The 24,027-nt window shown below is 41.8% G+C and overlaps 3 protein-coding genes and 1 pseudogene across 3 annotated transcripts; all 4 read right to left on the bottom strand.

The window, feature by feature from the left end:
* Positions 1-78: 78 nt before the first annotated feature.
* On the bottom strand, positions 79-3,210 carry LOC121801321 (annotated as a pseudogene).
* Positions 3,211-3,891: 681 nt separating this feature from the next.
* On the bottom strand, positions 3,892-6,197 carry LOC121798777 (protein FAR1-RELATED SEQUENCE 5-like). The gene is made up of 3 exons (XM_042197953.1): positions 6,087-6,197; positions 5,120-5,664; positions 3,892-4,285 (listed from the first exon to the last, which is right to left on the bottom strand). The coding sequence occupies exons 1-3, from the start codon at positions 6,166-6,168 to the stop codon at positions 4,073-4,075; spliced, it is 840 nt and encodes a 279-aa protein (XP_042053887.1). The 5' UTR covers positions 6,169-6,197; the 3' UTR covers positions 3,892-4,072.
* An 8,234-nt stretch (positions 6,198-14,431) lies between these two features.
* LOC121800105 (protein tesmin/TSO1-like CXC 5) lies at positions 14,432-19,444 on the bottom strand. The gene is made up of 8 exons (XM_042199669.1): positions 18,880-19,444; positions 18,360-18,470; positions 17,542-17,719; positions 17,084-17,437; positions 16,155-16,258; positions 15,985-16,079; positions 14,944-15,363; positions 14,432-14,856 (listed from the first exon to the last, which is right to left on the bottom strand). Exons 1-8 carry the CDS (start codon positions 19,140-19,142, stop codon positions 14,618-14,620), a joined length of 1,764 nt encoding a protein of 587 aa, XP_042055603.1. The 5' UTR covers positions 19,143-19,444; the 3' UTR covers positions 14,432-14,617.
* Positions 19,445-20,297: 853 nt separating this feature from the next.
* LOC121800104 (cyclin-dependent kinase F-1-like) lies at positions 20,298-23,715 on the bottom strand. Its single transcript, XM_042199668.1, has 2 exons — positions 22,919-23,715; positions 20,298-21,346 (listed from the first exon to the last, which is right to left on the bottom strand). The coding sequence occupies exons 1-2, from the start codon at positions 23,411-23,413 to the stop codon at positions 20,453-20,455; spliced, it is 1,389 nt and encodes a 462-aa protein (XP_042055602.1). The 5' UTR covers positions 23,414-23,715; the 3' UTR covers positions 20,298-20,452.
* Between the last annotated feature and the right edge of the window lie 312 nt (positions 23,716-24,027).

Raw genomic sequence — 24,027 nt, 5'->3', positions numbered from 1 at the left:
CTAACTCTCTCTTCGTCGAAAACACACCCCGAATAACACACCCCATCCCCAAAATAAAATAAAAAGAAAAAACAGTGATAATCACACAATGCAAGAAAATATAACACAAAACAAAACTGATCTCACAATCTGTACAAAGAGGCTACCAATCAATCTAAATGAACACTGCTAAAACTCCCTACTCCTACACCTCCATCCACATATATCTCAAAGTCGATCACGCACGCACCGCGCCTCTCTGCAGCCTCAAGCTGTCGAACAACCGAAGCATCATCCTCCGCCAATTCACCATCCGAGCTTGCTTCATCGCTGCTGCATTCGTCCCTGCGCCTTCCAGTTAACAGAGACTCGACCAGATCCCTCGTCTCCATCTGCTGCCGGGACACTTTTACCTTCGCCGCTGCCAAGATCGAAGCAAATGTTGAATGAAACAGCAAGTGAGGAAAAGGTAACTCCAATTAGTTACCTTTTGGTAAAAATGAAGAATCTTGATTGCTGGTCGAGCTTGAGTTTCCACGAGAACAACATAACCATATCCGTTCGTCCTCATTTTCAACCTCCGATGCAATGGGCACGTGCCAGTGGCCCTTCTCCGTCTCCTATCAAGTTAACAATGTCCAAAAAGATCGAAAGTTCTCAGTTCCTTACTGTCTTAGAGAAACCAGAGCGTTGCAAATCAGACAACGAGTAACCTAACTTGGAAAAACTCGAGCTAGAACAATAAGGCTGTCTCAGAAACTCAAACTAACAACACCAACCTGTATAACAACAGAACACGGAGGTGGCATTCGAAACACTGGACCACTTTCAGCAAAGCTGAAGTGAACCTACGAACAAGAAACAACAAGACACAGTATGAAAATGAATCATGTTATATTTCAACAGATTACACCACACTGTGTATTCTTTTTCATTCTTGAAAAGAAACAGCTGCAGATTACACCGCATTGTGTATACTTTTCATTCACTTCCTAAAATCGAAAGCACGAATCTAAATGCAAATTCTTGAAAAGAAACAGCTGCACCACTCAAATGCTAAGAGCTCTCACCTGATGCCTTTCCTTCCATTTTGGGAAGAAATCATTCCCTAGAAGTTGAAACAGGTGATCTCTCATCTCGTCATTCGTCACGAGTAAGCATCTGCACTTTATAGCTGCATATAACCAGTACCTAAACAACCAATTTTTTTGTAAGCAAACTTCAATTTTCAATGCATAAGTTCAAAAAATTTAGATAAAACTATCATATTCACTTGCTTACCAGTCATCATTTGATCCAGTTGGTGTTGCATAGAGAGCATCAGCATTCTTCCACTTATCAACCAAACCTCTATTAAAAGGCTCGTCCATCTTCTCCCCCGTAATTCGCCTATTATGCAACACGATGAGAGGCCATTTCTTCGAAGGAAGCATCTTCCGGATCCCATTCACAACTAGATTGACCTAATACCAAAACCATCAACTCCTCATACAACATAATGCACATGAAATTTTCCTCATTTATTAAAGCAAAGCAAACTCACCTTGGACGGCTTGAACTTCCGTTGGCTGTAAAGCCCGACGTTTGCAGCATCCACCACAGCCTCAAAAGGTCCATAGTAGTCAAGCCACTTCTGCACACCACAAACACTTCCATTTCAATAGAATACACTAACACAATATATGAAAGATTTCAATCAAATTAACTCACTTGGAACTTCTCAAAGCTCGAATTCCTCTCCCTCTCCGCAGCTATGGACGCCACAGATTTGGCAAAGTTTTCTGTTTCCACCGGATCAAGGTCTATTGTCACCACAGCATTCACATACTCCATCAGAACCAACACGGCTACGCGACACCCTCCACTTCCCTCTACCCAACCAGCCAGTCCCATGCCACCCACCCCCACCATTCTCCATTGCTCGTACGATCAACTCTTGATCCCATTTCCTTCTCCCCACCGGCGAAGCCACCTTGCTCGTGAACCACCTCTCAATCGAATCCGTTGTGCTAGGCGAAACCTGCCTCACACTTGTCCTAAGCTTATGCAGTATGTAATACACCTTATCACTTCTCCCAGCCTCTGTGCTTACTCTAAGAAGAGACTCCAGCTCGGGCTCCTCCGGATAGACCCCGTTTTCAAGCATGTGCTTTTCAACCTCGAACGCACTCTCAACATCCCCATTACCGCAGAAGATAGCTAGAGCAGGGCCATATGATCTCAGCCTAGGATTAATCCCATATTCCTTCATTTGCTTCACAATGTCAAATGCCATCTCACCATCTCCCAAAGCCATAGCCATTCTTGCTACAGATGTGAAAGTTGCTTCATTCATTGGAACCTTCTCCAACCCCATCTCCTTATATATCTCAAACCCTTTTTCAAGTGCAACTCTCTTCAATTCCTCATTCACTTGAATCCCCTCACTTCTACTACTCAAATTCCCAGCAGCTTTCCTCATGGATTGAACCAAACCATCCAAACTATCCTCATCACTTAATCCACTTCCACAATCCACCACTTCAACAGTACTTCTCAACGATTGAGAACTCGAGCCTGAGCTCGGGCTCCGGCTCCGGCTGCCGCTCTTAGCAGGCTGAACCACACCAGCAGCTGCAGAAGAGCAGAGATAGAGAAGGACAGCATAATGGTACTGCCCAATTTTGATCCCTTCCTTCCTAGCCAAATCATAGAGCTTAATCGCACCAACAACATCCCCCATTTTGGAGCAGCTGTCCAATCCAACCCTCAGCACGTTTCCCGGCTGATCATCTCTCAATTTCTTGACCCTCTTCTCCTTTGATTCCCTCAAAGATCCAATCTTTTCCCTATCCCTCCCCAATTTCACATCTTTCCTCCTCTTAGAATACCTATCCTTTAACACAACCCTTCTCTCAGTAGGCTTATCTGCATCATGGCGGTTAGTTTCAGGAGATTTTGCGGCGGCCCTTTTGGTGGAATCGGAGAAAGAAGAAAACCCAGAGAGGAAATCGGCATTTGGAGCAGAATTGGAGACTTCTCCGGATAAGGCGGTTTCGGGGAGGGCGGCGAGGCGCACGTTAGCTTGAGGTGTGAGGGGGTGGTTTGGAGGGGAGGAATGATGGAGGAGGGAAGAAGAGAAGTTGGAGAGGGAGAGCTGGAGTTGCAGGGGTTTGTGAGAGTAACTGTAAATGGAAGGAAAAGAGGCCATTGGTGGCCGTTGAGAAAAGCTCATCATTACTGAAGTTTATGAATTTCATCTTATCGTTTTGGAGAATGTGGAAAAATACATATTCTTGATAATGTAATTTCGAATTTTGTGTTATGCAAAGCAGTAGTACTACAAATTACTTAGTTTTTTTGTGTGAAATTGATAAAAGTAAATTTGACAATGATTCAAGAATTACTATGGATTTTATATTTGGACCAATTTTTATCAAGAAATACATGATCAATAAATATGCAATTCAAGCAAGGCATCACTATTAAAAAATTTACGATAAATTCGCGTATAATTTTCCATGTGGTTTGAAGATAATTATGCAAATAAAATAACCACTGGAAAAATTATTTTTTTTCCAAATGTGCAAATATTTTATTCTAAAAATATTAGTATCTTTTTCCTAAACTATTGTAAAGGGGTATTATTAATACTATATTATTTATTTTAAATTAATTAACATTTAAGAATAAATTTTAAATATATAATACTCCTACTTAAAAAGAGTAATTATGAATATACAAGTTTATGTGGTTTCAAAATTACTACTATAAAGAAAGAAAAAACAATCAATTAGAAATAAAAAAACAAGTAGTCTATATGTGTTTATGTATGACTTTTAAGCACATATCAATTAATTAGCAAAAATAATTACTTGGGCAGAGATATTAATTATGAGAAGTGAAGAAAAACAAAATTAGCTCTATAAAATATTTTCACAAATAATCTCACCATCAAATACAGCCACTATAAATATAATGCATTAATGTTATATATATATATACAAATAAGCAACAGGTCTGAGACATTCTCTCCTTACAACAATGGCCCTTTTAGAGTTAGCTTTACTATAAACCACTATAGGAACCAATCTCATCCATGGATTTACAAACTCTACAACTTCTTCCGATTTTCAGATTCCACTTGTTCGACGTTGTTCAGAGCTTTCTGAATCTTCTTCGACAGGGACTGGTTGTGATCTTCAATGTGCCCAACGATCATATGCAGTTGCCGCTTGTATGTAGCAGCCAACTTCTCAGAAGTTTCAGCACGATTTCTGGCAATGGCTAGTTGTAAAGATAGCTCCCGAATCCTGTCGTGTTCACTCTGGACAAATGTGAAAGCACAGCAAGATTAAACACCAATGAAAATAGAGATGACAGACCACATGAAAATATGAACACTGCAATATTATCATAAAATAAGCATTTTTGCGGAAGTGACTTTTTAGAAATAGACGAACACAAGCATGTACGAGGAAAAGTAATAATACCAGGGAACTAATCTAGGACTACAAAACTTGTAAAACTATAATTTACAAATTAGCTGTGTTTTTCATAATCCGCACATCATCACTCATGAGTTCTTCAATTTCATTTCTCTCATACACAAGAAGATCGAATAAGGAGTAGATGAGTAGTGATAATTCTAATTCGAACTTTAAGCATGTCAAGAATTGGAGATGCAATATTAGTAGTAGTACTTATTTGTTATCTTTATTACTCTCCATCCACAGTTGTTCTTTGAGAGCTGCATTGGGTAAAACGATGCACAGAAGATCTTTCAAGATGTGCTGTAAGATTTTTCAAGTCACGTCTGTAATGACAGCATAACAAACTACACAGCACACATGTCTAAAGAAGTTTTAAGGATGTGAAGATACAATATAACCAACTAAGTTTCAGGGCATAGACTTATTCCATTCAACGGAACACATTACTGAGAACGAAAGCATGAGTAAGGGGTGCAATACTCACCAGATGAAGATATTACATTCACTCACAACTGTAATGAAAGTATAATTATTTAACACAGCACACATGTATCAAGACGTTTCAAGGAGGTGAAGATACAAAATATCAAACTTGGCAAAAACTCATTTCATTCAACGAAGAACACATTACTGAAAATGAAATTACGAGTAAAGGGTCCAATACTCACCAGTGACTCCAGAGCACCGCCACTCCCATACACATTCGCAGCTAAAATAGCTTGGCCAGATTTCACTGAAGGCTTTGCATACGCTGGGGCCATTTCGTGATTATGCTCCTTTAGGAACCTAGAAACCTTCCATTGGCCACTATCATCGCAAACGAAAGATACCATCGCTCTGCATCCTGTTCTTGTTTCCGGCTTTTTGTAACAGACACCACTGGTATCTGCTTTATCATCCTTAACCCCTTCCTTTGAACAGCAGTAAGTTTTTGATCTCACCCTCTTCGTTCCCATAAAATAGTATTGCTTCCCCCTACGGACATTGAAACCCATGGCGGTCGCATAATCACAGTATAGCATATACGCTTCCTCCTCACTGTACACAACCTGCTCCAATAATTTCTTCTCCAGCTCCAGAATATGACCTCCATCTTGCCCCTCATTCCCATCAACCACTTCTCCAACAGAACGAGGCGGTGCAACTCCTTCCTCATCACTATCTCCACAAGCCGATCCATGGATTTCGAGGTCGAATCCAGAATTTTCCATCTCTGTGAAGTAAGGCAGAATATACTTTCATTTTGAGCTCATAATCACACATAAAAGATGACGGCATAAAACTCAGAAAAACGCCATTTGATCAAACACACCAGCTACACCAAAACACATTTGTAAAATCAAATCTTCGATTGAAAATCAATTACCACAAAACAATTTTCAGAATAATCTGCTCAAACATATACATGATCATTTGAAAAAATTGACAATATCTGCACCAGCATTTGAAAAAAAATGCGCACATCATATCAAGAAAGCAGTAATCTCTGTTATTAACAATATACATTAACGAAATTGAAGCGGAGATAACAAAGCATGAAAGTTACAGAATCAGCTCTACAGACAAAGTAGGGAATCGATTGATTGAGAAACAAAACGATAAAGACCGAAACGAAAATGGAACAGAGAAATTAACCTTCAATTGAAGGAGGTGGTTGGATTACGACGGCGACGGCGGAGGTGGTGGCGGCTGAATTTGAAAGTGAATTTGGGCGCATGGTCTCCAGCTGAGGGCTCTATAGACCGGGTCTACCTAATCATCTCTTATTTGGGAATTTATCTTTATTTTCCCTTGCCCTTTTGGAAGGGCAATTATGTCAATATTTACTTATTTGTATGTACATTTACATTGTTTACATTTTTTTAATGATAAGTAGTTGAAAAGTATACAATAAATTATACGCATCGTCCCTGAAAATTTGTCACTTATTTCCTTTTTCGTCCCGTCCCTAAAAATTTGTCACCTTTCACTTTTACCATTTTTTATAAGAGCATCTCCAGTAACCGGCGTCAAAATCGCGACGCCGATTTTTCGCCGACGCCGGTCTGACGCCGAACCATTGGAACCGGCGTCGGCGAAATCGGCGTCAAAATCGGCGTGGCCATGCCGATTCGCGCGATGACGCCGGTTCCGACGCCGATCCTCACAGCGCCATTGTGGGTCCCGGATCGGCGTCAAACCGGCGTCAGATTTATTTTTTTTTTCCAAAAACACTATATATACGCGCTTTGAACCTCATTTTCATTCGCACCACTTGTTTTAACGAGTACTCTCTCTACCTTACTTTCTGTTCAAGATCAATAACGAGCAATGGAGAACAACTACGAAGGTACTCCAGTTAATCCCGGGGGATGGTCTCAGACTCCCCCGCCTCCCGGTGTAGGGTCTCAGACGCCCCCGACTCCCGGGGTAGGGTCCCATACTTCCCCGGCTCCTGGGGAGGTGGTTGGCCTCCGATGACCGGGTACTACAACATGTACCCGTGGCAGCAGATGATGCCGGGGTGGGCACCCGGCATGCAGCCCCCTATGCAGATGATGCCTGGGTGGGCACCCGAGATGCAGCCACCGGCACAGCAGATGGTTCCACCGGCGCAACAGATGATTCCCCCGGCGCAGGGGACGCACGGGGGGGACAACGCCTATCGGCCGACTTTTGATTTTTCCACCGGTTCTTCGCACACATCGACCCCAACGGATGCACAGTATACGGAGACCTTCTCCTTAGCGGACTTGGGTTTTGATATTAACGAGGTTTCGGAAACTCTCATTCAAAGCCAGGGAGTAGGGCGGGGTAAGAAGAAGGGCAAGGCGAAGAAGGTCGGCGAGTCGTCGCAGCCGGAGGCCGAAATCCGGGGCCGGAGGAAGTGGACGGACGCGGAGAACGTTGCGGTTGCCAAGGCGTGGGTGAGTGTCTGCGACGATCCTCTCGTTTCGAACAACCAGAGGATCGTCAACTTGTGGGCCAAGATAGCCGCAGCTTACAGGGCATTTTGCCCTGAAGGGAGACCGTGCACCGGGGAGGAGGTCCGGAAGTGCTGGGACCGAATCAGGTCTGGCGTCTCTCGATTTTCGGGTTTGTACGCCAACGCCCTCCGCATGCAGACCAGTGGCCAAACAGAGGAAGACTGCAGGAGGATTGCGGAGAGAGCCTACCCCGATCCGGATAAGAAGTACTATGAGTTCACCTACTGGAACTGCTACGTTGTGCTCAACGAGTCGGAGAAATTCCGGGCAGGCGTCGACGCTGGCTGGCCGAAGAGGCAGAAACTGAACTATACCGGAGATTATAGCGGCAACAGTGGTGGTTCGTCATACCTCCCCGAGACGGCCCACGAGGTCCCGACTCCTCGGTCGTTCGGTCGCCAACCTCGCCCGGTTGGCCAAAGGCGGGCGCAACAGGTTGCGAGGGGGGGCACCCCGAGTTCCCAGGACGTCCATTCGGCATCCCCCCTCGGCAGGTCTACCGAGGAGCTCAAATTCTTCGCGCGACAACAAACGCGCGCTCAAATGGTGAAGACCTTAGCCGACTTCCGAGCGGCGGTGGACCCCGAGGTGAAGAATTTTCTTCGTGTATTGCTCCAGAGCCAGCGTGAAGAATTGGAGGCGATGAGGAGGGACACCGGCGGGAATAGCCGCGGCGTAGGTGGCGACGGAGGCGGCGGCGACGACGGTGAAGAAGCGCTGGGCGACGACGGAGACGAGGACGGCGGCGAGGAGTGATTTTGTTTTACTTTTTAAAATTAATGTACTTTTTAATTTTTGTACTTTTTTTAAAATTATTGTACTTTTTTTTTAAAATTAATGTACTTTTTAAAATTTAATATTATTATTCGAATTTTCCGTATTTGTCTTGTAAATTAAATTCTGTATGTTGATACGAGTGTAAATTAAATTATATAATTGTTATTAGTGATGTGGATAGGTAGTGTGAAGGCTATGTGAGGGCTATTTGACGTCCAGTTGATGTGGCAAGCTGATGTGGCAGGAGAATTGTAGTGCTGATGATGTGGCAGTGTGAAGGCTATGTGAGGGCTATTTGACGTCCAGTCTTACTGGAGATGCTCTAATGGACCCTACATTCCACTAGCTCATTCACACTCACATTTTATTATAAAACTAATATATAAAAGTAGGACACACATGCCACCAACTTTTTCAACTCACTTTCTATTACATTTCTTAAAACCCGTGTCGAGTCAAATGGTGACGAATTATGAGGGACCGATGGAGTACACAATTTGTCTCACATCCATATATGACAATTACAAAAAAAATTACAAATAAAAGTTATGATATGAATGATTATATTTGAAAATTATAAAATTGATCAGAAATAGATAAATACTCCCTTCGTCTGCAAAATATTGTCAAAGTTTGACTCGGCATGGGTTTTAAGAAATGTGTAGAAAAGTGAGTTGAAAAAAAGTAGTGGAACAAGAGTCCCGCATTTATATATTAGTTTTATAATAGAATATGAGTGTAAAGAGTTAGTGGAAAGTGAGAATCATTTACCAACATTTCACAGACGAAGGGATTATCATGTAATAATGGAGTGCTCATTTCAGTTGGAAGAAGCTCGGCTAGAAAGGAGTTCGGTAAGCTCGGCTTACCGAGCTGGAACTAGCCTGGAACTAGCCGAGAAGAAGAAGGCAGAAGAAGGAAGCTCGGCTTTGAGCTGAAACTAGCCGAGAAGGAAGAGTTCGGTTGTGAGCCGAGAAGGAAGAGTTCGGTTGTAAGCCGAGAAGGAGTTCGGTCTTGAGCCGAGGAAGGAGTTCGGTCTTGAGCCGAGGAAGGAGTTCGGTCTTGAATCGAGAAGGAAGAAGCAACCTAGCCGAACTAGCCGTTGGAGCAGCAGTTAGTTAGCTGAGATGTAGCGGTTATTCTTCTTGCTTTCTTGATTCTTCTTGTAGTTAGTTAGTAGCAGTTGCTACTTGATTGTAGAGCTTTAAATAGCTCACCGTGTATGTAGTTTAGAGTAGAGTTTAATCAATAAAGAGTTTTCCAGTTTCTCTCCAAGATTATCATCTTCAATACTCAAAGTGTGAGTGTGTGTGTTTCTGCATTGTGTGATCTCATACAACAGTGAGTGTGTGTGTGATCTTATTGAGTGTGTGAAAGCCTTGTGTGCGTAAATCCCAACAAGTGGCGCCGTCTGTGGGAAGGGATATTGAAGCTGATTTGCAGAGGATCAAACGGTTTCAGAGATGGCAGCAAGGCTTGATGCAGAAAAGTTCACAGGCAAGAATGATTATAGCCTGTGGAAGATGAAGATGAAGGCGGTTTTGATTCAACAAGGCTTGGCCGCAGTTCTTGCAAAACCAGAGGAGAAAGGAAAGGCTCCAGTGCTTGATGATAAAGCTCAGGCAAAGATGGAGGAGATGCAGCTCAAGGCACATTCTGCAGTGATTCTGTGCCTTGGAGATAAGGTCTTGAGGGAAGTTCAAGAAGCCAAGACTGCGGTGGAGATCTTGGACAAGTTAGATGAAGTTTACTTGGCCAAATCCTTGGCTAACCGGCTGTATCTCAAGAAGAGGCTGTATGCCTATAGTTTTTCTGGAGATAGGTCCATCATTGAGCAGCTAGAGGAGTTCAACAAGATCATTGATGACCTGGGATCTGTTGATGTCAAGATTTCAGATGAGGATAAGGCCATTCTCACATTGAATGTCTTGCCTAGCTCGTATGACCAGCTAAGTGATGCAATTATCTATGGAAGAGATAAACCTATCACCTATGCAGAAGTCTATTCAGCCTTGATGGCCAAAGAACTCCAGAAGACAGCCAACAGAGGCTCTGCAAGCTCCAATGTTCAAGCTGCAGAGGCCTTGAATGTGAAGAAGTTCAAGAAGCAGAACTTCAAGAAGAAGTTTGAGGGCTCTAAACCCTCAAGTTCTGATGCTCAGAAGGAAACCAGAGCTTGCTATTGGTGCAAGAAACCTGGACATTTGAAGAAAGATTGTCATGCATGGAAGAGAAAGATGGCCTCTGAGGGACACAACCAATCTGATTGTGTGGAGAGTGCTGATCCCCCGGCTCAACTTATGAATATTAGTGACAGTGGGGTCAGTCCAGGTGGATAATGGACTCGGGGTGCAGCTTCCATATGTGCCCCAATAGAAGCTGGTTTCATGATCTTCAAGAAGCATCGGGTACGGTTGTTCTTGGAAACAATCATATTTGTCAGATCAGAGGAATAGGGAAGGTAAAGCTAAGCCTACAAGATGGCTCTATAAAGATCCTAACTGGGGTGAGGTATATTCCAGAAGTGAAGAGGAATCTCATCTCATTGGGAATGCTGGAGCAGAAAGGGTTCACCATATTGATGAGTCAAGGAAAATTGTTTGTTAAATCTGGAGATGCAGTAATGATGGAGGCTGACAGAGAGCATATTCTCTATTATCTGAAGGCTAAGGCTGTTGATGGAGAAAGCAATGCAGTGTCAGATGATTCCATAATGCTATGGCACAAGAGATTGGGCCACCCAGCTGAAGGAAGCTTGAAAGAACTCATCAAGAAGGGTCTGATCTCTGGAGATTTCAATAAGATGAACCCCTGTGAGCAGTGTATACTTGGAAAGGCTAAGAAGGCACCCTATCCTACAGGTATTCACTCTTCTACAGCCCCTTTAGACTACATACATAGTGATCTTTGGGGGCCTTCACCGGTGTGTTCAATTGGTGGAGGAAAGTATTATCTAGCTATCATTGATGACTATACAAGGAAGTTGTGGGTATATATTCTTAAAGAAAAATCTGAAACACTCACAAAGTTCAAGATATGGTGTAAGGAGGTTGAGCTAGAGAAGGGTAGAAGTGTTAAATGCTTAAGGACAGACAATGGCCTAGAGTTCTTGTCTGCTGAGTTTGATCTGTTTTGTAAAGAGAAGGATATGAAGAGGCACCGGACTGTTCCTGGTAATCCTCAGCAAAATGGTGTTGTGGAGAGGATGAATAGGACAATCCTAGAGAGGGTGAGGTGCCTGCTTCTTGGTTCTGGTTTGAGCAGCAGGTTCTGGGGTGAGGCTGTGTATACAGCAGCCTATCTCATCAATAAATGCCCATCTACTGCCCTGAAATCTGAAACCCCTGATTACATGTGGTATGGAGCTCATAGTGACTACTCAAAGTACAAGGTGTTTGGGTGTGTGGCCTATGCTCATGCTAGGCAAAGCAAGCTTGAAGCTAGGGCTCTGAAATGTATTATGTTGGGGTATCAAAGGGGTGTTAAGGGGTATAGGCTCTGGTGTATTGAGCCCGGTAAGCAGAAGGTCTTGGTGAGTAGGGATGTGGTGTTCTTGGAGGATCAGATGCCATTCCTGAAAGATAAGCTGGACTCCAATGAAGATGAGGGTGATTTCTTCAAGGTGGAGCCTGTGGGGGTTGGCCTAGGAGCAGGTGGAGTTATTGACTCAGGGAGTGAGTCTGATTCAGATAAAGAAGAGGCTCCAACTCAGGGCAACCAGGCTGGTGAGTCTATATCAGACTCTATCAGAGACTATCAGCTTGCAAGGGACAGAGTTAGAAGAGAAACAAGGCCACCAACAAGGTTCTCTGATGTTGTGTATTATGCTCTGTGTGCAGCTGAAAGTATTGATGGCGCAGATCCACTCACATATAAAGAAGCTATGCAGAGTAAAGATAGAGAAAGATGGATTGAAGCCATGAATGAGGAAATAGAGTCTTTACTCAAGAACAAAACATGGATTTTGGTGGACAAATCCAAGCTGAGTACAGATGGTAAGGAAAGGAGGCTGGTCAGTTGCAAGTGGTTGTTTAAAAAGAAGGTAGAGACCACTGATAAAGATAGAGTCAGGTTCAAGGCAAGGCTGGTGGCTAGAGGCTTTACACAGCAGGAGGGAATCGATTTCAATGAAGTGTTTGCACCTGTTGTGAAGCACACTTCAATTAGGATCCTATTGGCTGTGGTGAATCAGCTTGACTGGGAGCTACAACAGCTTGATGTGAAGACAGCCTTCCTAAATGGAGATCTAGAGGAAACTATCTTCATGGAACAGCCAGAGGGCTATGTGAAGATTGGAGAAGAAGGCAAGGTGTGCCTGTTACAGAAAAGTCTTTATGGACTTAAGCAAAGTCCTAGACAGTGGAATAAGAAGTTTGATGCACAGATGAAGAAGATTGGCTTCTCCAAGTCAGAATATGATGATTGCATTTACATCAAGAAGGCAGGCAAGACCCCCATTGCCTACCTATTACTCTATGTGGATGATATGCTACTTGCAGGGCCTTCTATGACAGAAATTCAGAAAGTTAAACAAGATCTGAAGTCAAGCTTTGAAATGAAGGATCTAGGAGAGTCAAGGAAGATCCTAGGCATACATATTCAGAGAGATAGAGGCTGCAAGAAGCTGTGGATGCTGCAAACTGACTATATTGAGAAAGTTTTGCAGAGATTCAAAATGGAAAATGCAAAAGCTGCATCAACTCCTCTGTCCCAGAGTTTTAAGCTTTCAAAGGAGCAGGCCCCTAAAACTAAGCAAGAGGCTGATGAGATGGAGGCTATCCCTTATGCTAGTGTGGTTGGAAGTGTTATGTACGCTATGATTTGTACAGGACCAGATTTGGCACATGCTATCTCAGTGACTAGCAGATACATGGCTGATCCGGGGAAGGAGCATTGGAATGCTCTTAAGTGGATATTGAGGTACATGAAGTCAACTAAGGACTGGGGGATTGTCTTCAATGGCTGGGAAGGTGAATCTGAGGAGGTTGTGCAGGGCTATTGTGATGCAGACTATGCTGCAAACCTGGACAACAGAAAGTCCCAAACAGGTTATCTTTTCACCATGTTTGGAACTGTAATCAGCTGGAAATCAGGTCTGCAAAGTGTTGTTGCTCTCTCAACAACAGAATCAGAGTATATAGCTCTCACTGCAGCTGTACAGGAGAGTTTTTGGATTCAGGGAGTGATTTCTGACTTTGGTTTTGACCAAAAGACAATGGTGATTCATTGTGACAGCAGCTCAGCTATGTGCTTGGCTAAACATCCGGGTTTTCATGAAAGGAGCAAGCACATAGACATAAAGTTGCATTTCATTAGAGATGAGATTGAAAAGGGGAGAGTGAAGGTAATTAAGATTAACACCTTGCACAATCCGGCTGACATGCTAACAAAGTCTCTAGGTAGAGACAAGTTTGATCATTGCAAGAAATTGATCAATGTTTGTGCAAGAACTGAGATGAGCCCTCAGGTGGAGAATTGTAATAATGGAGTGCTCATTTCAGTTGGAAGAAGCTCGGCTAGAAAGGAGTTCGGTAAGCTCGGCTTACCGAGCTGGAACTAGCCTGGAACTAGCCGAGAAGAAGAAGGCAGAAGAAGGAAGCTCGGCTTTGAGCTGGAACTAGCCGAGAAGGAAGAGTTCGGTTGTGAGCCGAGAAGGAAGAGTTCGGTTGTAAGCCGAGAAGGAGTTCGGTCTTGAGCCGAGGAAGGAGTTCGGTCTTGAGCCGAGGAAGGAGTTCGGTCTTGAACCGAGAAGGAAGAAGCAACCTAGCCGAACTAGCCGTTGGAGCAGCAGTTAGTTAGCTGAGATGTAGCGGTTATTCTTCTTGCTTTCTTGATTCTTCTTGTAGTTAGTTAGTAGCAGTTGCTACTTGATTGTAGAGCTTTAAATAGCTCACCGTGTATGTAGTTTAGAGTAGAGTTTAATCAATAAAGAGTTTTCCAGTTTCTCTCCAAGATTATCATCTTCAATACTCAAAGTGTGAGTGTGTGTGTTTCTGCATTGTGTGATCTCATACAACAGTGAGTGTGTGTGTGATCTTATTGAGTGTGTGAAAGCCTTGTGTGCGTAAATCCCAACAAACATTTCACAGACGAAGGGATTATCATGGGTTTCCAGCATCAGACAAAAAAATAGTATAGGAAAGTTGAAGACAATTCATAGTATAAAAAAATGGAAAATCCACATTGTCGTTTGTACCATGGATCTAAAAAGAGTTCTATCATAAACTTTCCAAAACATTGAAGAACACAAAAAAAGTTAATTATAATTTTTATGAATAATAAGTTAAAATTTGGTATTACAACTGAATCATCTCCTAACAATGGGTGCAGCAGCATCGAAGAAAAGCCGAATCTTTTTGGCTTGGAAATACATGGATGCAGCAGCAGCATAGATCTGTTACATGTCTAAATCCTACGCATATTTTACAACCCTCTTTCAGATTCTGTTCTTACATCACCATTCTCCGCAGCCCTGCTTATTCGCACGAAAGGAGCGTTCTTGAGAGCAGCAGAAGCCCGTTGAGGAGCACTGATTTTCACAGCACCAATGTCTGTGTGCTGCTGTTGATTCCTACTCTCGCTTCTTGGATTTGCAGCGCCATTGCTCGATAAACCCCTTTCTACGTCTGATTCTGCTCGTGCCAACGAAGAATACGTGGTTTCTGTGCAGTGTAATGGATCATGTGTCAGTCGGTAGCAAATCTGTGGTGGATTGGCATATATTGAGATGTAACTGAATGAAAAGTTACCTTTTATTTCTCCTAAAGTGATCAGCCTATTAAGACAATCTCTGAACTTTGTTAGGATAATTCTTTCCTGCTCCTCGTATACTTCAGTCATCCTGTGCTCGAGCGGCAGCTGGGGAGATGCGTCGTTTTGAGCATGTAACCTGTTAGGGGAACGAGCAGAGGTGAACACTGTATCTTGTTCGTCACACATTAGGGCTAAAGTGCTGGGAGACATTGGCCGTCCTTTTGATACATCAGCTCCGTCTGAACAAGATTCCTCAGGTGCAGCTTTATCGGCCTGGTTTTCAGATGAAGGAAGATGATCAGCCTGAGCCTTATGAGCTTCGGAATGCTTCTGGCTTTGAGACTCGTCTTGGATGGCCACTGAGGTCGAACTTTTCTGCGAATCATCAGCTTGCTTTTCAGCAACATTTCTTTCCTCTGGAAGCATCACAAGTTAGAAAGTGTTCAAGCACAATTGCACTGGACTTCATAAACTCAATTAATGGGGCTTTATAAGACTAGATCATCTCCACATAAGGTTACATCTTAACTTCTCTTCTTAATATAGTCGACTCTTCCAAATGCGTATATGTTGGAGGAAGAGATCAACGAACAAAAAATTTCGAAACACGTGCATTTACTTCTAGTCATATGTAAGAGAGACTGAATCCAATCTAAAGGAGATATGGTATAGAACAGCTAATGTGAATTGCAGGTAGTCAAGTAAGACCTTAGGCAATATATATTGACAAAAATCTATGCGTGCATCTTCACTGGCTTACTTTTACTAGATCATTCGTATATCAGAGACGTCACAGAGATATGCTCATGCGACCCCTAGCATCTCATTTTCAACTATAACTGGAATGCAGGACAGATTGATTTAAAAAACAATAATCAAATAACACTCCACCGCTGGGCCAACACACACACACACACACGACCTTTTGGTTTTTGATGTAACATGGGAAAAACTGCCATAAGGATGTCAAAGTATACTGGTGTTGGAAACCAAGAAATCAGATGATTTAGATAAGATGTAACTCAACACATGTGTACCTGCGAGCATCTTTGCAGCTTCTCTTGAATATACCGCGAGCACAGAGCATAGTTCCTTTAAGTCCTGGGGCTGGATGATATCAGCTAATAGAGACCTTAAGATGCAGTGCACAAGTAAGTTGTCTGAAGAAATATCATAAAGCAATTCTTCAAACGGACGACACTCATACCTATACGTTAATTTCAAAGAGCCCAAGGCCGGTGTATTAACTGGATGAGCAACAGGAACTGAAGATGATAAATTTGAAGGTACAGAAGCCTTGGTATGGTTAGCCTGATAAAAGAGAAAATTGATTTTGGAAGTCAGAATCAAACCTAGTTGTTCCTCAGTGTATCAGGAGATGACCCAGAGATTTGCTCATGCGAGTCAAAAATTATCAGTGACTAATGTTTTTGTGCAAGGTAATCCAAAGGAATATCACTGAAAGATTTTCTAGCACCAAAATACAATTCTAGATAGTATATTATGACCTCCTACCGAAAAACCTACCGATACTGATTTATAATTATGCAACTCATTCATGATAATCTCTTTTCTAATAGCATTATAGCTAGAGCTCTGCAACTTTTCTTTCCAGCATTTCCACAAAGCAAAGATTTGAATCTTAAGAAAGTAGTAGATATAGTCCTTAATTTCATAGTTCATTTAATTTGGTAAAATATCAGAGGAGTGACATTGGCATGGCAAAACACTGGGAGTGATCGTCACTTGTAGATATGAATATGCAAATGAAGAAATATGATGTTATTTCCATTTATTTCCAACACCACAATTGAATATACTAGATGTCAAATCATTGGTTACTAATATTGTATGGTTATTGGGAAAAGGCATATATTTAGAGGATTTTATTTCGTAAGTTCTTATCCACAGAAATATTATAATTATACAGTTAATTTAAAAATCTAGTTAGAATTAAAAAGTGACTCGGGGTGAGCCATATAAACCACAAGCCCTTCAGACGAAAAATGTATGGGGTTTCCAAGCATAAAGTGAACCGGCAGCTCATTAGAGTTATTTTTTTTGCTAATTGATCAAATTCAATAATGATGTACAGTGAAGTTTGAAGTTTTCTTTAGGTGTAAGAGCAACTTTTACCTGTGGTAACTGTCCAAGCCTGTGAACTGGATCTTTTACAGCCGTTCCAAAGTAAAGATCCTGACCTTTCCGCTTTTTCGTCAGTGGGGGAGACCCATAACCAGACGATCCAATAGCGCCGGTGATGGCAGCATTCGCTGCCTGCTGGATAAAAACGATGTTGTTAACATGATCACCATGGAAAAGAGCTTGCCTCTCTTCGCTTCCTTCAAAATTTTTGCAGTCCATGCATTTACAATTTTCAGAACAAAGAATATTTGCTTGGAAGCATTCACAGTACTTCTTAAGACATCCGGATTTCTTGCAGTGGCATCCCTTATTATGCTTTCCTGAAACAATTTCACCGGCCTCCTCCTGCATATTTATAAAAACCAATAGATCACGCCACCATAGTAAATAATACTACTTTGTAATGAATATGCATCCCGACAAGAGAGAAAATCGAGTTTTGGCAGTACCCTGTTATCCCTAGCTCCATGAGGACTGCTGGCAATTTTTGGCCTGAATGCAGTTGGATTGCGCTCCAAAGTAGCTTCAACAGCTTCCCGTCTAGCAGCATCGTTTTCGACATTGTTGTGACAGTTCACACAGTTGCAACCATCACAATAGACACCAGAAGCAAAACATTCACAATACCTGACCATAAAGTGTAAGATAAAATATTACATTATTACTCCGTCCGAGCAAAGCGACATCCATTAATAAATTATAGGGATAAGTAAAATTGATAGAACATCTTGTAGCTACAGGTTATCACCAAAATAGTTTTTTTTCTGTCAAATAAAATTGGGAGCACATGTAGTACACACATAATACCCAGTAATCTTTCAGGTCCAAAGTGAATAAGGTATTGAAATGAACAACTTTTGGTTAATTCTTCCTGGAACTCTACACCCCACTCATGCATCGATCTTCCTAAGTTGAAAGAGTTAAATCATAATCTTTGAACTATGCTGCAGATGCTAGATTACACAGCAAAAAAAGTTGCATAAAACTGACAGCTCTAATTTGAAAATTATATACAACAATTTTTACTAATGATAAAGTGTGCATTATCAGTTAACTAGTGGAATCAACATTAAACAAGAACCATATTTCCCCAGATTTTACTGTGTTCCTCGACTAATTGAAAGTGTGAGTAGGATAGATGCATATTAAAATATATCTGGGTGAAAGAATGCTCTTTACAGATGCATATTTCCCCTAATTTTACTGTGTTCCTTCTTCATGCAATCATTTGTCATACTATAAAAGATGAAAATCAATAGCTGCTTACAACTTCAAACACCGAGAATGTTTGCAATTACACTGCTTTTGCTTCTTTGGGGTACCATCTTTTATTTCATTTGCACTTTGCACTGGCCGGGATCTTGGTGATTCAGGTTTCCTGAGGACAAAATAAAATTATTTAATATATTTAAAAAAAGAACTACCTTACCACACAACAAACTCTATTTACAGTCATTTTGCATATCTTAATCACTAAAAAGTGACTTATTATTCGAACTATATGCCTATGCTGAACTGCAAATGGCCACAGGAACATTCTGTGAAAAAATTAACAATCAGAATCTCACACATCAAATCAACCTTTTCGAGTAGGAGACGGAGGATTCCTAACATTTAATCAAAACATATGTACATCAGTTGCACCAAATAGAATGCCCCAATGTAGCAAACAAACACGAAAGGCTAAAACTTTAAAATCAATAGCCAACAAAACCTACAATTTCCACAAACAAATTATCTTGACCTCCAATTTCAACAACCAATTCGGAGTTCATAAGGCGACTCACGGAGGAGGGCGAACGGAAGGATGAGAGGGCGGCGGCGGCGGCGGCGGCGGTGGCTGTTGCATAGTCATGAACAGCATCTGCGGCGGCGGCTTCACTGAATGCGGCGGAGGAGGCTGCTCCATCGTCGACGCGCCACCGCCAGTGAAATCCAACTGCCTCACCAGCTTCCTAGCTGGGAAATCAGCTCCTCCCGCCGTCGCTTCCGTCTGTGGCGGCGGCGGCGGCTTTTTTGGAGGGAAATCTTGTCCCTCTCTTTGCTCCATCGAAGAAGGAAAAAAAGGGGCAACCAAACAAAAATCCGACGATTTACAATAACAAAAAAATGATAAATCAAATAAATACTACTCCAAAATCACTAATTTTCCGAGAATTCCACCCAATTTTTCAAAAATCGTATGCTATTCAAATCGCCAAAACGAAAAGCAACCTTAATTGCGAGGAAGCTCGATCCCTAGAAAAGCACATAGATACACATACACACACGCAGATTGAAGAATTCTTCTAAACGGATTTCGCTTGTTTTGATTCCGCTTCCTCCCTCTCTAGCTTAGCTTTTTCAAAATTCAATTTTGTGAGGTCGGATGAGCGTAGATATCCCATCCAACGGTGATCGTGTGTAGTTCGAGATCAACGGTCAGAATTCATAGAAGGTACTCAGGTCTGATCTCTGCCGTCGATCTAATAGCCTGTCTTTTTCTGATTTTTAGACATTTTTGTCATGCACTCGCCACATCATCGTATTGGACACGTGTCTGGATATGAGTGGATGATTGTGGGGAGTTATTGTGGTACCGCGGCAGGGAAGCTCTCCTGCCCTAATTTTGATGAGATTCTGTTTCGATGAAATAAAAAGAAAATGCAAAATATTAATATTATGGCGCAAAAGAGTCTGCGACGTCGTTGACTTAGTGAAGGTGAGGAAATTGGGAGTATTTAATTATTGTTGCTCTCTTTATCCTTTTAAAAATAATACTCTGTGTAGAGCTCAAAGTGCTTTTTTTCAACATGAAAGTTTTTGCAATAATAGTAGTATTATTTGTAAATTCAGTAGAGAGTAATATTTTTAATTTTAGAAATATGTCACTTTAAATATGATGTTTAAAAAAGAAATGAGTTACTTGATGATTCAATTATCTATTGATCAATAACTGACTAACTGAATACTACCCCTAGCTAGATTTAAGTATGTTTTTTAAAATTTATTTGAAAATATATTTATTAGATGATCCAGATCGTTGATGGTGGCAACATGACAATATACATAAAATTTGTACTCCTAATTAAAAACACATTTTTACTCGGCACAAGTTTGTAAAAGCCCAGTGACTTTGTCTCTAGGAGGAAAAGAATTTGGGTAGTTATATGGAGTAAAATTCGCAAAGTAACTTTAATTATGTAATTTTTTTAAAAATCTGAAATGAGAAAAATAAATAATACTACTAGTATAAGTGAAATGTTTTGCATAGTTCATGGATTGTGAGTGTATAATTATAATGCTTAAAAATAGGTGAATAATCCATCCACAAACATACATTAGGCTCTTCTTCGAACCACAGAGCCCGATCTTCGTTTATCAAGAGAAGCGAATAGAGAAGCCGTTTTTTGTGCCAGTGACGAGCGACGGGCCAAAATCCTCAAAATCCGAATCCGATTCATTCCAGGAACCCTCATCAGCACTCCCATGTTTGGAGGGAACCCTCAAATCGGATACAGGAACCGGTAAAGGTTCTTCGTTCAAATACTTATCGTGAAGCAATTCCATCGCGGTTGCCCTGCTAGCTGGGTCGTAACTCAACAGCTTCCTTATGAGAAGAATCTCATCAGGAGATCGATTAGCGAGGCACGCTTCTAAACCACTGGGTTTTTCAACTTCACCAAACGAGATTATATTGTAGTCTGGGAGATGTACACAACCAGGCCATGCCTCTTCGGTCAAGTTACCCAAAATGCTAAAGATTTTGCCCAACTGATCAATATCCGAAGCGCCTGGGAATAATGGTTCGAGGCTCAGAAGCTCACCAAAAATACAGCCGAGTGACCACAGATCAACCTCCAGCCCATAATTTGTAGAGCCATAAAGTAGCTCAGGGGCTCTAAACCACCGGGTTCCAACACAGGAGGTAAGGGAACCATTGTCATCAACTCGTCCATTCTCAGCTTCATAAGAATAAGAATGGAAAGGATCTTCGAGATCACTTGTCGTGCATGTAGCAAGACAGGAAGCAGCTCCATCGACAGTTACACTTTCTTCGTCACCATCATTGGGAAACTCACCCATTCTGAGGTCTTCTGGCTCTGCAGTCCCCTTTTCACTGCTCTTTTCCACATGCTCTCGAGGAAACTGACTGTCTAATCGGTCAGCGTTTTCTGACGATTGAGGAAAAGCTGCTTGATTTGATGAAGGCTGCTCGGCGAACTGATCATAAGCGCCCTCATCAAGAAATCCAGGAGCAAGAAGTATCCTAGCCTGATGATAACCAGGGAAATAAATGAAATTTCAGTGCCTGTGTAAACAAAGCAACTCTGCGATGACATTTTTGACTCTTAACTAATAAATTTACAAATTTGAAGGGGTCAGTCGGTGCCTGCAGTTGAGCTAACTTCTTGACAACATTATACAATCAAATAATCGGCGCACACTGATATCTTGTTCAATGCAGCACATATCATAGCAACCTTAACAATCAATAATATTGAAAAATAACAAAATGGCAGTCTCAATTATTTAACTTTAACTAACAATTACTCCCTCCGTCCCAAGACAGTTGAGACAAAACTTTTGGGCATGGAGATTAAGAATTTATATTAAATAAATAAGAGAGATGAAAAAAGTAGGAAAGATAGGAGAGAGTAAAGAAAATGATGGAATAAAGTAAGAGTGATTAAATGTTGTCTTTTGTTGAAAAGGGAAATGACTCAACTTTGTTGGGACGGACTAAAAAGGAATGCGACTCAACTTTCTTGGGATGGAGGGAGTACTTAATAATCAAGCTGCATTAGTTTGAATATGTTATGAAGTATTAGATCTGAGAAACATCTCTGCAAGAATCCCCCCAGATCCTTACACCAAAGCTGTTCCGTTGGGTTGTCATGGATCGGATTAGGGAGACTACCTCACTGTTTAGGCAACATAATTTCTTCCCGATGATTCTTATAGGTTTAAGCACATAACAGATTTCTTGTTGTGTATTTTGTTCAAGTAACATTACAGTTAGATGCAATTGAAATATATTAATACTTTAGATATCAAGTGTATCATTGATTCACCAGAAGACATCCAAATAGGTTCGAGGGGCTAAGCAGATGCATGTGACAGCATGATCATTGTGAATCTTCTTATAGTACGATAAACTTCAATAATATCCAACTCATAGTAACAAGGAGCTAATGAAGAGCATGCAATTTCCATAACATGATTAGACAGAGACCAAAAGGGATTACAATAAAGATACAGAAATAACCGTTCAATTTCATGAGTGGCAGAGGGGGATCAATGGAATAAGGATCAGTTGAGAGTCTTGAGACCCTCAAGAAAAGCTACTTCCCTGTAGGCTACAGATTAAAAGTGTATTATCCCAATCATCCTAGATCACAGGCAACGAATCTCTCGTACTCATCTACCATTGAGTAACATTAATTAAAGACTGTAAATCTCCTCTTCCTCACAATTTCATGATAGACATAATCTCTTCATAATGATACATTCCCTTTAATTCATCGCAGTTACGAAAATAATCAGTCAGCCTTGCCAAGAGGGTGAAACACTATGGAACGAGAAGTTAATTGAAATAACGAATGAATACGCAAACCATGACCATGAGGCACCACAGCCACTAGCTCGAGTTGCAATCAATGAAATACAAAAGCTTCAGTGCCAACTCAAAGATTCGTTATACCTAATTCCAAACCATCAGTAAATTCCTCACATTTACCAATCAAGAGATAATTAATACTCATTCTATAGCTTTTAATTTCAATTAACACTAGAGCAATGAACTAAAAGGAAAATCCCTAAATTTTACAGTCAATTTATCCATACCTGGCCAAAATCGGCGATTTTGAGGATTCCGTCGGCGGAAATCAGCAAATTGGAGGGCTTCAAATCCCTATGAACAATGGAATTGCTGTGGCAGGCGTCGACGCCGCGCAAAATCTGCACCATCCAGCGCTTGACCTCTCCGACGGTGATCCCTCCCTCCCAGTCCTTCTTGGCGGAGCTGACGACTGCGGCGAGATCGGTGGGGAGGTACTCGAGCACGAGAACGGCGTCCTCGTCGTCGCTGCAGAAGTACTCGTGAAGGAGGACGACGTTGGGGCAGTTGTGGAGGGTCTGGAGGGCCTCGATCTCGCGGAAGGCGGACTGGTAGTCGTGGATCTCCTTGAGGGCGACGGCGGCGGAGTCGCTGCGGCGGCGGGCCTTGTAGACGTCGGAGTAGGCGCCGGAGCCCACGCGCTCGAGGATCTCGTACTTGGCGGTGATATCGCGGCGCGTGTGGATGCTCCAGCTCTTCGACGGCGGCGGCTCCTCCTCCATCGTCGATCCTCGATTTCGAGCTTCGGTGTAGTGGTGGAGGAACTAGAAGATCACTGCCTCACTGTCACGTGACTTCTCGGTGCTGCTCACGTGCATCTTCTCGTTTCGATTTTTGCTTTATTTTAAAAATATAGGATCCGCTCCGCTCCGATCCAAACATCACAAAATTTTTAAAAATTCGATTCAAATAAAAAATTTGAAAAATCCTTGTAATTAGATTTTAAATTTTAGTTTGGTTCGAAACAGATTTTCGAATATTTAACTTCATACACGAGTAGTCACTGCCTACTCACATTGTCCACGACCGAGGGTAAGTGTCGAGCTTTCGCCCTTGGGGCCCACAAAGGTAGCCAAACTTGTTGGGCTCGTTTATGCATGGGGGTCGTTGGTCTCCGTTGTAATATCTTTTGGAGTAACAACTCACTAGTAAAGATAAAAAAAAAACCTAAAGGCTTTGATATATGAATATATTATGCTTTGTCTCTTTTCGCATAAATAATGATTTAATGATTTAAATATATTATTTTATGCAATAAATCACAATTGCAAAAATAGAATATCTAAACCTCCTTTATTCTTAATAGCATTCGATTATAGTAGATGTATAACAAATA

The sequence above is a fragment of the Salvia splendens genome, chromosome 4 (assembly GCF_004379255.2).
Source record: "Salvia splendens isolate huo1 chromosome 4, SspV2, whole genome shotgun sequence".
NCBI lineage: Eukaryota > Viridiplantae > Streptophyta > Magnoliopsida > Lamiales > Lamiaceae > Salvia > Salvia splendens.
The sequence above is the reverse complement of the archived record's forward strand: the minus strand, read 5'-3'. Positions and strand labels throughout refer to the sequence as shown.